The sequence below is a fragment of the Neodiprion fabricii genome, chromosome 2 (assembly GCF_021155785.1).
Source record: "Neodiprion fabricii isolate iyNeoFabr1 chromosome 2, iyNeoFabr1.1, whole genome shotgun sequence".
Classification (NCBI taxonomy): domain Eukaryota; kingdom Metazoa; phylum Arthropoda; class Insecta; order Hymenoptera; family Diprionidae; genus Neodiprion; species Neodiprion fabricii.
The window spans coordinates 5,957,255-5,969,778 of record NC_060240.1 but is presented as its reverse complement, the minus strand read 5'-3'; the positions used below and the strand labels follow the sequence as shown (position 1 = coordinate 5,969,778).

The window sequence follows — 12,524 nt, the reverse complement described above, 5'->3', positions numbered from 1 at the left end:
TCCAATTAGCAACATCAATGATTAATTATACAAGGGAGAAGCCGTACCAGAGTTGATGCTAATCACGAAGTATTTTTCACGCAGGCGTCAGACGCCAACTATATACATTATACGTAGAGCTTAAATTATTATTTAACGGTAAATAATTTTTGTTTTTTAACGTGTAAAATACCGCTGTGATATCGTGATATTTCCAAATTAATCTGCAAGCGATAATCAGCTCGTTATATTAAATTATCCAATTACATTTTACGTAACTTGATGTCGATTACGGATAGCATCACATAAACGTCTAACTTAGATTTCGTATATTTGAAAAATATTTTAAAACAGTCGTAAAATAATTTACCACTCGCAGTCCGATTTTTTTTTTTGGTGTTATCAAAATTGAATCAGTTGACTGGAATTTGATCAGGTATATAATATAATCATAAGTATATTATATGTAATTACATTTCGTGTCTCACCAACTAAATCTTTCATCGTTTTACAGACATGGAATCATATTTTTCTACCCGATTTGTACTTTTACGTTACAAAAATTACTTTATACGCTTTTCAACGATATTTTCAATAGATATATAATATATAATACTTGATTTAACTCTCAGTTTAATTATTTCTACGTTATATGAAAATTAATTCTGTCGACTGATGACAGAGAGAGAGAGAGAGAAAAAAAATGTATACATTTACATCGATGTATTATTCAGTTAATAAATGTCGTTCTTGCTGTTGTTACAATTACTTTCTCCTAATTTTCTTCCATTACCACAAAGCTCACTGTAATATCAGTTTCTCATAAATCATCGGAGAATCTCGCGAAGTCGACTCCGTCATTTCTATGCATACCTATGACCTATATATATATATAAAACACGATGCAGGCGGTGAAAGTATAATCTTCCATCTGGTGGTGTTTTTTCCTCAATTTTTTTCCTTTTTTCCCCCCTCCTTTATCACCTTGTGATATGTCACGTATCGGTATAACATCATGCGTGTTATATCTATCTATCGCCACGTTAATTTCGCTAAATCTATTCTAAAACCGCACAGATCCACGTGTCGGGATAATATTACGTAAGATGACCCGAGTCGCTAATGGCATGTATATATATATATATATATACATATAGACATATAACATATGATAACGTACCTAAATAAAACGAAAAACAAAGGAGTAAATAAAAAAGATCAGTGCGAAAAATGGAGTGCAAAAGAAATCGAAGATAAATAGATTGTTTTTTTAAGTTAAATATTGTGTAAAAATAGTGAATGAAAATAGTGCAGCATACGGAACTGCAAATTAATTAATACGCTGCTTGCGATATCGACGTATGTAATCCGGTAGGAAGGTTGTAATCTGGTTGCTGACCTCTGTTGTAATATTTCGAATGTCTAGATGAATGTATCCTTGAATTACCGTGCCGATGTTGTAGACGTAATATGCATACAAGCGGATATTTTATTGTATAGCCGATGAAACAATTACTGTTCAAGTATGTCGTACCTTGATATTTCTTTGCACACGTACGAATACATACATCATACATATGTAACAAGTACAGCGACGATGCACGTAATAGAAAAATTCTAATAATGCCGGGAATGCGGCTTCAACCAGACTCGTGCATCTCTAAATGTTTTTCAAATGTTAATTTATTCTACGTTCTATGGATAATATTTATCGGCATCGATCATACACATTTCTTTCAAATGTCGCGATACGGAAAAATATTATACCGCGGTGTAATGAAACCGGGGATTAAATCGAAGTGCTGGTAATGAATTTGATACAACTTATTGTGAAATTTCATCCTTTTAACTCGAAACGGTTAATGCAGCGGTAATTTAAGACAAAGTAGAGTTGTTCGTATGGAGTTTTCTTACATGATTCAGGTTCCATTGCTGAACTCGATTCCCGCGGCAAGTTTAACGAATTTTGTATTTATTTTATTTGATAACTATTCTTTGTTTTTACTTTTACCTTTACCTATTTTAATAATTTCTTATATTTATTTTTTAATGATTTATCTCTTTTTTTTCTCGCTACGTAATCCTTACAGGGTTTCAATGCCCTAGGACTTGTAATAAAACCGCTTCTCTCTCTCTCTCTCTCTCTCTCATAGAATAAATTTCCGTAATTTACATACATTTTCCCTTTTTCCTTGCGGTTTGATTACCTAACTTACATGTCGCGTGATCATTGATCTATTTCTTTGTACATTGTGGTAATTGCGCAAATCCACATCCGTGGCGTAAATATATAGCGATGAAAATAACGTATGTTTATGATCTACGTACATACAACGGGTAATTGTAACTTACACTTCGCTAATATATGGTAGAATTCAGTGTCGGAGCAAAATCACGAGGTTCAAGTTAACAGAGTTATTGTAACGAAATATCGAAAAAAATCACTGTTTTCTTATTTTGACATTGATCATGAAGTAACTGGGATTGCAAAATATGAGTATATTTCGTTTTATCACGCTTTACTGTGTCTCAAACAGTCCCAATATTGTAAAATAAGGGTTTTTCCACAGCATGAATCGTTACTAACTTCAATTTGATATGAATTCCTAACCGTGAATAATTATTTCTGTCGGAGAATTATATTTACTTCGTGATCGTCATGCATACTTGTCGTATCTAGTGACGACATTTCGTATTAAGTCGATTTTTTCCAATTATCTGTTTGCGTGCAGAGAACCAATTTAAGGCGTGCAATTTTTTAGGTTAGAAAAGTGGTTCTTACCTTGGCTGTAGTAGAAGATTGGAAAACTTCCTGTGCGCGAACGATATTGCTGATTTGCATCTGAGTAAGCTTTTCGTTGCCGACGACATGTCGAACGAGTAAATCGGATGAAAAGTAAGAGTAAAAAAAAAAGGCTTTTATTCTCTCCCGGAAGTTCACAGTCTTCGGGCCGGCTGGCCTGTTGTTCTCAAATTGTAGAATTTCTACCTGCCCTCGTCTAGAACCGGACTGGCTATCAAGTGGCACCGTTCGAGTGACAAATTTTCACCGATCGTGAATATCAAATGATATCCCTGCAAAAGTTTCTAGTTTTTAACCTTAAGATAAGTTGGGTGCAATATTTTTCAGCTACGTGTAGAGGTAAACCATTAAAAACGTTTGCCAGAGCCGCCGCCGATAAGCCGTATAGAATAATTTACCGCCATCTGGTGGCAGAAAAGTATAAGACTGCCTTACCGGTCATATGCGAAGATAAAATTCATTTTTCGCATAAATTTCACTTCGAACCAGCTTCGAGTAACGAAATGAAAATCCAAAAACTTGCACGAGATTTTTCGTATCTCTATAAAGGCGTAATTGATTACCTAAAACGATCAGTTGATAGACCAGCGCGACGCCATATTGTTTTGCAATCACGCCCACGTTTCGAATCGGAAGAAGCAAAGGAGTTGTAAATTCAAAACACGAGAAGAAAGAAAGAACGAAATAAAAAAAACATAAGAAAAGAAAAAAAAAACAGACCGACAAGAGTTTAAACGTGCACCGTGTTGCGCAAAAGTAGGTAGGTAAGGTATATTATAGCGAGCCAACGAAACTGGGTCGTAATTCATTGCCTCCTTCATAACGTCTCTCTGTATAAGTAACATCCCATTATGTACCTCCATTATAGGTATAAGGTTATACACGTAATACGTACACAACTGGACTACAATACATAAGGAGAATCGTGTATATAATCGCACGTGCATGACCGATAAGTTTCGCGTATAGGTCGGTGACGCAATTTCTCGTCGCATTTTTGGTACGTGCTCTATGACGTCATGGACCACACGACGGTTACGTTACGAAATCTAGGGTAAAATTTTTCGGCCCTGAATAACGATATTGTGTGCGTTCGGAAATTAGCTTCCAGTTATGACGAAAATCTTTCATCTCTTTTGCGTTACCGGGTTTCAAACTAGCTCTGTCATTGTCCTAGGGAACTTTTAACGCTGCTTTTTGACTATTTTTTCTAATAAAGGCCGTGTTCGAAAATTGACTGACAGTACTGTCAGCAATCTTTTATCTCATTTGCGCTGCCGAGTTCATGGACAGCTCTGTCTCTGTCCTAGGGAATTTTCAGTACTGGCAGTCAATTTACGAACACGGCCAAAATGTTACAACTCTTATACGAAACTTCGATCCTGTTAAAAAATTTAACGATATTATCGTGCAGACGTTTCATGTATTTATAATTATTTGACACCAGGTGTGAAGAGGGGTAAGAAAAGAAAAAAAGAAAGATTCAAACATTGAACGACAAAAAAAAACTCGTGTGATATTTTCATCATCGTCACAAACGAGTGACAGAGAATAATATTTATACATGATTTTAAAAATACCGCAGCAGTTCGCAATGCTTTTTGTTAAGCGTATCATTGTTGGCAGAAGAACACCTCGCGAAGCTGTACCAGCATTTATAATCGTTATTATTATATGTAAACCTGTATTGTGTACAACTGTATAACTTTTGAAGAATTCGTACGGCGAAAAATTACGGTTAACTGCTATAACTGGTTGTACAATATTACAAAATTACTACTTGGTTGGTTTTTTTTTTTTTTTTTTTTTTTTTTTGTGTTAGCTTTTTTCGCTAAACAAAGAAACGAATGTCAACCTTATTTGTAACCGTAAAATAAAGTTGTAAGTAATTAACGATCAAGTTCGACCAATTGGACAAACAAATAGAAAAATTTACATTCTGCGTGAAATTTTTTAATACAAACTATGACGTACTCGAATTATTCAAGTAATAGATAAATATGTATAATGAACTCGTAAGCCGTATAATTTTTCCCAGGACGGTTTCTTTCTGTCGCTGACATCAATTTTATATATTAGGTATGCTGAGTAGTGCTGCTACGGTATATTAAAGCAAATATTGTTCGATTGTATTTGGCTTTTGCCAATATGTAATAAAGGTGCCGAACAATTAGATCAATATTTTCACCAAAGAACACCAAAATTTTAAGTACACGTGTGCTGAATGCAGAAATTTTTGAACATAATAATATGTAGGTTTGTTTATATACTGCTAGCTGTTCCAAAAAAGTGGATTCTTTGCGATAATTGCATCTTAGTTTTTTTCAAAAATTTAAATACACCTGTTGAGAAATTTTCAATTTAAATTCACTTGGCTTTCAAAACGTAGAATTATCTTCTTTTTCAAAGAAATAAAAATCTTAACGAGCACCTGGTTGAAAATGAAACAAATGATCAACATGAAATTGAGACTTACTCAACACAACAGTCATTTTAATAATAAATGGAAATTTATTCATTCCTTACAAACATGATCGTCAACAAATTACCAACGGTTTAGAAAATCGCGAATAATCACGAGAAGAGATCTGAAAAATACAACATTTTCAAGAAATAATTACGAGAGGAATATTTCAGAAATGCGTTTATTAACAATTGATTTAAAGTCACGGGTGGTTGATTTGTTTTGTTAACTACAATTTCGTATCTCGACGGGATATCAAATTTGATACAAGACTTTCGAAATAGATTTCGATTCGAAACAAATAAAGAAAAAATAATACATTTTCAACAGGAAGTTAGAAAGAGTAACTTATTCTGAAGTCGATATTATACCTTGTGTCTTGTACGTACAAAAACAATACCGTTCGGACTTACAATTTTACTGTGAAATACCCGGATCGTATTTTGAAATATTTCATAAAGCCATCTTCGTAACTGCAGAGTTTATTTTAATTGATTTCATACCGCAATATCGTAATCACAAGACCTTGTAATATTCTCTCAAAGCGAAATAAAAATAAAAACAAACCTTGCTGAGGAAATAAGAAAACAGACCTAAACCAGTTTTTCAACATGCTTAGTAAACGGATAGATAAATATAAGTATCAATATAAATGACAACCATACTGGGTTTTTATATACTGATCAATTATTTTCAAGAATTGAGCCAACCTATTCCAATATTTCTATATAATATACAAGGTGGGCCGAAAAAACGGTCCCGATTTGAAACGTGAATAAAATCCAAACGTGTCGGCCGATTATTAAAAACTGTTTCTAAATTAGAAGAGCGAATCTTTCATTTCACGTTTGCAAATCTGAAAAATCTTTATCCCTTGTTGAGATTCATACTTCTGAAAAACGGGTATTGATAAAGTCGCTGAAAGACAGAATAAAATTAATATTATAGAATATTGAACTTTTTAAACGCGATATGAAAGATTCAGTCCTCTAGTTCGAAGCAAAATAAAGTTTTCGCAAATCAGTCAACACGTTCGGATTTTATTCACGTTTCAAATCAGCCCCGTTTTTCTTCTTTTTTTTGTCCCACCCTGTATAACTCGACAAAATATTACCACGACCATTTAAAAAGTCTTTCGGTTGTACACCGGAATCACAATGCACGCGAACTACCACTTGCTATGCAAAGCGAGGCTATTGGCCTGATGAATCAGTCAAATAGTACCAAATAAAAAAACCACAATGGTTTTTTGTAATCTACGAATCAGCGATCAAAACAACGACGGTATTGCACGAAGTATAGTTGAAAAAAAAAAAAAAAAAAGAAACACTTCGATTCAAGTGTTTGTCAGTTGATTTGAATAAATTTTTTTGAATAAAATACGCTTTGCACAACTAGCATGGAAATATTTGTTGAAAAATAAGAAAACACTCGTACATCGCCGTAAAAGGCAAAGTTAAATAAACAACAATCCTCCAAACGAATAAACATCTCCTCTCTGTATGCAAACGAACTTACATTTTATCCATACTTAATTGATTCTGTTTTTTTTTTCTATTTTGCTCGGAGGAAAATAACCGAAAATCAAAATATTTGAAAATAACTTTGCATATAACGCTGTTGAAAATTAATGACACGTGACGCAATTGCGTGAAAATGTTAAAATCTTATACGTATGGTGAAATTTTTCCCTATTAAAAATGATACAATTCATACGCCAATTAATTTTATAATTTTACTGTAAAATCAACAGATTTCACGAATATTAGATTTGTAATATCATCGTTACTGGCTAACGATAATAATCGCGATTTGTACCGATTCTCCGGTTCATTTTTCACCTCCAACAACTCGTGAATCAGCATATTTTATCACACGTTACATACTAAAAAAAAACGTTACGGCAAATTATCGCAGGTTAAAAATATATCAAGTAATTATTACGTCTATAGACGCACGCACTTTTTATCGTATAACCCCAGCTGACTTCGTTTTTTTCCCTTCTTTTTTTCTTGCCATTTTAAGAACGAGACGTGAATGATTTATTGAACATCGTTCAACATCGATTGATACAAGCCTTTGGAAGATTCCTGATGTTATTGTATAATCTGAAATATCGATGCATAACTTTACTTTTTCTCTTGACGTGTCGATTTTACGTTTTACTTATTTATTTATTTTTTTATAATTAATTCTGATATCAGACAGTCGAAAATTCACAAAACGTACGAGATTTATATCGTTGTTAATGAATTTTTCCCAAGTTTTATACTTTGTTGTAAAGAGAGAGTGGGGGGGGCAAAAAAGTAGCGAAACGACGAGTATAATAAAATTTCATTTGCATGGAAATAATAACAATATCCTGGAAAATTTTCAAACCACTGTGAATACCATTTGATTAATGTTCGAACCTTAGACCTTCATCTGCAGAAATTACATGCATAATATACAAGACTATGCGGCGCTAAATCTTATAAGGCTAATAAATCTTTTTAAAATCGCAAAATTTGGTAAAAATTTTAAAGCTTGAGTTAATTCTCCATTTGATGTAAGGGGTTAAAAGTCGCAAAATGCAACTTTAAGAAACTGTATAAATTTAATGCACGTCATTTTCCTTTGCTCTCTTGTACACAATATTCAAATACTTTCTACGGATTTGTACGGTGAGAAAATACGAGTATTCCTAATTATTGAGAATTATTGGCGTACGTCAAAATGATGGCATGTAACAGAAATTTCAATATTTCAATATTATAAGTTATTCTCATGACGCGTCCGATTGGCAACGGATTTGTAAACAAGTTACGCTGTAGTTGAATAATAATTACATTGACCCCATAACGCTGTTGATATTCAAAAATAATATTTTCCAAAATCAAGAAGAAATCAAATACACATTATAATTTATAACTATATTTACTAGGGTGTTTCAGAAAAAAATAATTTTCGATTTTCCACCATACAGAATGTACAGGATCTTTTTTTTTTTTCTTCGATCTAATCAAAGTTTTTTTCACAACTGAGAACAAAGTCGAGAAAGAACGTAACGGAAGAAAATAAACACTCGTCACTGATCAGTGACTCAAGTCTACGTGTTTCAAGTCACGTTTAACAAACTAACGAGAGGTTAATTAATAATCAAGTCGTGGTACAGGAGCTTGATTAGTGAGAATTATCCAACGTGATTTTCCCGGATCCTGGTCTGCTGTTGTGTAAATAAATAGTTGTGGAATACCTTTAACGGTAACGACTACTGGAGAAATATAAACAATACTACAGCAAAAACCACTTCGCGTTCATCAGACAATTGTTTCCGGGAGTTGATTCACATTCCCGATCACGCCATGCGACTATTTAGTAATTAATTATCCCTTGTTTCAGGCAAAGTCAATCGATTCGTCGATAATTGTTTATCGATAAAATTCCCGATGCAGATCATTCGTTTAATCGTACATATCTTCTTTTGTCACGACGCTCTTACTTAACACTTACAATTACAATTGCTATCAGCTTTTCGGTGAAAAGATTGATTTTTCTTCTTTTTTTTTTGGTCTTACAATAAAACACAACACAGTCAAAATATTGAAACAACCGAGAAGCATGAAAAAAGAATGTTAAAAATAGATTCAGGAATATCGTGTCAACTTTTAACACTTTATCTCATATTCGCAAACGTTCGGAAGGTAAAATTTGAAAAACAAGTATCAGACGTCGAAAATATGACATATAAGTTGACAATCACTTATAACCCGTGTATGCTAATGAAACAGTTTTTTTTTTTTTTTTCTTTTTTGGCAAAACCAACATCACATTCGCAACGAATTTTAAAGTTACATAATGTCAGTAGCTGCGATGTATTTGAAGGAAAAAAATTTAAAAAAAAGAAATGGAAAACGTTAATTACTTTTTCCACACCCGTGAAACCGTCTGTTCGTGACAGTGAAAAAAACAACAGTTCATCGTCGCGCAACAAACGAGTAATTTTCATTTTTTTCAAAAAAAGAAATCGCCTGTCGGTATCAAATAATGTCCTCAGCTCGTGCCAGAAACCGCGCAATGTTTTGTAGATCATTTGCCGCTGCTAACGATCGGAATGAAATCATTTCGATTGGTAAACAGAAAAAGTTGGGTCAAACAACAACGAGCCGAACGGTTGTCCCACAAATTTAAGTCTATGCAAACAACAGGTTGATACACTCCGGTATCGAGGATGTTAATGAGTTTTGCAACTTATTCGGAATTAATCATGGCCGACAAAATATACCGTTTGTTGCTCTTATCCTTAACGTGTAAACGCGGTATACGTATAACTGTCCATGCTTGTTGTAAACACACGTCCTCGATTACTGAAATCTGGAAAGTGTCAGCTTTAACTTTACCGTCGCGTAATGAGTAGGTAATGTATTTAAGCAAAGTACATTCGTGAGGAAAAAAGAAAGATGACGATGACGACGGTGACGCAGGTGACGGAGAAGGCTGAGTTATCAAGGTCTGGCGTAGGTGTAATAACGAACATTCGACTCTGTAATAAGGTTCGACGACAACTTTGCAAAGCACACCTTGAAGGATGCGATTACGGGACAAGTGCTCGCTGCACGACTTCCAACGGTTACAAATCGACAAAAACCAACCACCAAACGTTCAGAACCGATTAATCAACCGATCAAGCTGTAATAACACGTATTAACAGTGCCATTTCGATGGTGTCGTGATGAAGATATTAGGTGTACTTGATGACAAACGAACCTGATTGAACAGCCGAGTAGGCACATCAATCAGTGAATATCGACGAAAGGTCGGATATTTACGTGGTACCATAAACGTGACTTTTAGACGTCGTCGTCACGATCGATGTTTTCTCCTTCCTCCTCTCTTCTCGACGTCGGGTGTTGAATTTTGACATACATCGCGGCGTCAAGTGTCACGATTGCTAAATCGACGTGTTCGAGGATCATCTTTTAAAGACCCTTTTAATTCCGATCCCAACAGCGACGCAACAACGAGGAAAATAAAAGTGCTTTTACCTGACTAAGTAAAGGAGCAGCGCCTTGGGCGGTACGTATTCTCCGGACGATCCGTATTCTCCCATCTCGATGCTTCTCGCAGCCAACCGCCTCTTGGCAGCCGGCGATGTCATGAGCGAAGCTCTGGCCAAAGTCTCGGCGAGAGCCAAAGACTCGCGAATCTTTGCCAAGTTCGGTGCCACTTGGCGTGTTTCTTCCGTGGCCATGGTCAATTTGGTTTCCATTTAACGGCCGCAGTTGTCTTTTTAACTCTCGAGGCAATATTTCGGTGAAAAGATGATACCCTGCGCGGAGCTTTGACTCGTTTCGGTGCTTTTGTTCACCACGCGTTGATCGTTTCACCGCCAACGACGTTATTAGCCAACGTAAAAGCTCAGTTCCGGTCTCTTGAGTAATTTCGTACCGATTACTGATCGCGATGCTGCTGCTGCTGCTGCTGCTGCTGCTGCTGTTGGTGGTGGTGGTGGTGGTCGGTCGGAGATTCAGGATCGACTGACTATCTCGGCAGGTTCTCCGGACGGAAATAGCGCCGTGAAGATAAAGGCACGTCAGCGATTGCTCCAGGCCATCCGGTATTATGCCGGCGGTCACTCTCTTCAACTTTATACGCTCTCTCGCCTCTCGATGATCGGCAACGACCCGGCGTGTCTCGTTTTACTCGGGAGTAACGAGTCGAACCGATCGGTTCTCCCCACGCCGGATTTTCGTACGCCGAAAACGCGAGTAATTAACGATGAGAATAACGATGATAATCAACAGACGAAGAATAATAGTAAGAAGAAGAACAAGAAAAAGAGGATCGTTATTTTGCTCGCCGGAATCCGGTTGCAGATCCAACGCTCAACTGAAGCCAAGCCGAATCCTCGGGACCGTGTTTATACTCGAAATGTGGATAATCTAATTAGCGTGTAGTCCAATTTACACCGACCCGGAGGTGATAAATTATCGTCGTTTTTCGTCGTTTATTATAAATTTTCATTCACAGGTTTGCGCATCGTTTTAATCGGCGATCAAGCACCGTTATTTTTTACTAATCGACAAGCAGAGAATAATATTTTGGTACACCTTGTCTAGGCTTTTTTTCTTATTCCTTCCTTGTTCAAATTATTATTCACGCCCACGGAATGGCGATCATATTTACCCTCCCATTATTATCCAACTGTCTGTATATTACAACCGCATTACGGTACGAACGGGGATAATTAAATGGTAATTCTCTATTTAACGCGTTTGTTTATCCACATGTATAATAAACCGCGTGCCTCGTCGTCTCGAATATTATTGAACATCAGGTCGGTAATTGCGACTCGGCTTTATGCGCACAATCGGATCGTATTTACGATGTCGTGACGACAGACGAATCAAATCAGCGTTAACCGCGATGTTTGGCGTGTAATTACGGTCGAAAAAAGCACCGCGCACCTCTCAATTATAACTCGAGAATTTTTCCAACAATCCTCTTTTCGCCAACGCGAAAAAACCCTTTTACCATGCCAACGGTTGTTTCAAACATACAGATTTCAATTTTTTTACTTCAAGATGTACCTCAATTGAAACTCAAAAATCAAATAAATGTCAAGTTAACAAGGTAATTGTTAAACTTTTTTCACTCATCGCTCGACCAATCGACGACCTATCATACAATGCGTATCGTTGAAACAAGTACATGTATAAACGTGACAAAACAGCAAAACAAACCAAGCAAACAATGTCTAATTGTGAATCCGAATTATTTACACACACGCGTGCGCAATTCACATGTAAACAAAATATGGCATATATACATACAGGTTTAAATGCGACGCCACATTATTTATACTGTATGCCAAACGATACGCAGCTAACAAGGTGTCAACTTGAAAAAAAAAGACTCTCAATGGCGGGAGTAAGATTTTTTAATTTCAAATGGCTAAACGACAATGAATTGATGTTGGGTGCTTTATTAAACGAAAAAATTTGATCGTGCGATGCAATAACGAGAAAATCTACCTGTCATTGACCGATATGATCGTGGAATAAATGGTTGCATATGTTAAACAATATTTTCTTGCAAGTCAAAAAATATTTAAACATTTTTCAAAACGATGCCGAAAGTGGTAGAATTTTTCCTGGCAACCGTAAGAAATGTGATTTTTTATACAATACCAACACTGCGACTCGAGTGTCCGTGTATTTGGTATTAAATTGCAGAATATCCTCAGGCGTCGCGACGCCCTTCCGACAACTTCCGTCCGACGTACAGTTGCCTTCAAAA

At 35.8% G+C, this 12,524-nt stretch overlaps 1 protein-coding gene across 3 annotated transcripts in view; it reads right to left on the bottom strand.

The window, feature by feature from the left end:
* LOC124176761 (nocturnin) overlaps positions 1-10,904 on the bottom strand; it is a 40,545-nt gene extending 29,641 nt beyond the window's left edge. Inside the window, exon 1 of one of the 3 annotated variants that reach the window (XM_046558428.1) lies at positions 10,271-10,904. In XM_046558428.1, coding sequence (XP_046414384.1) covers positions 10,271-10,494 — 224 coding nt within the window. In that variant the 5' untranslated portion in view covers positions 10,495-10,904. Of the gene's footprint in view, positions 1-2,761; positions 3,118-10,270 lie in introns of those variants that run through there. The other 2 variants (XM_046558423.1, XM_046558425.1) reach the window with 2 other exon arrangements.
* Between the last annotated feature and the right edge of the window lie 1,620 nt (positions 10,905-12,524).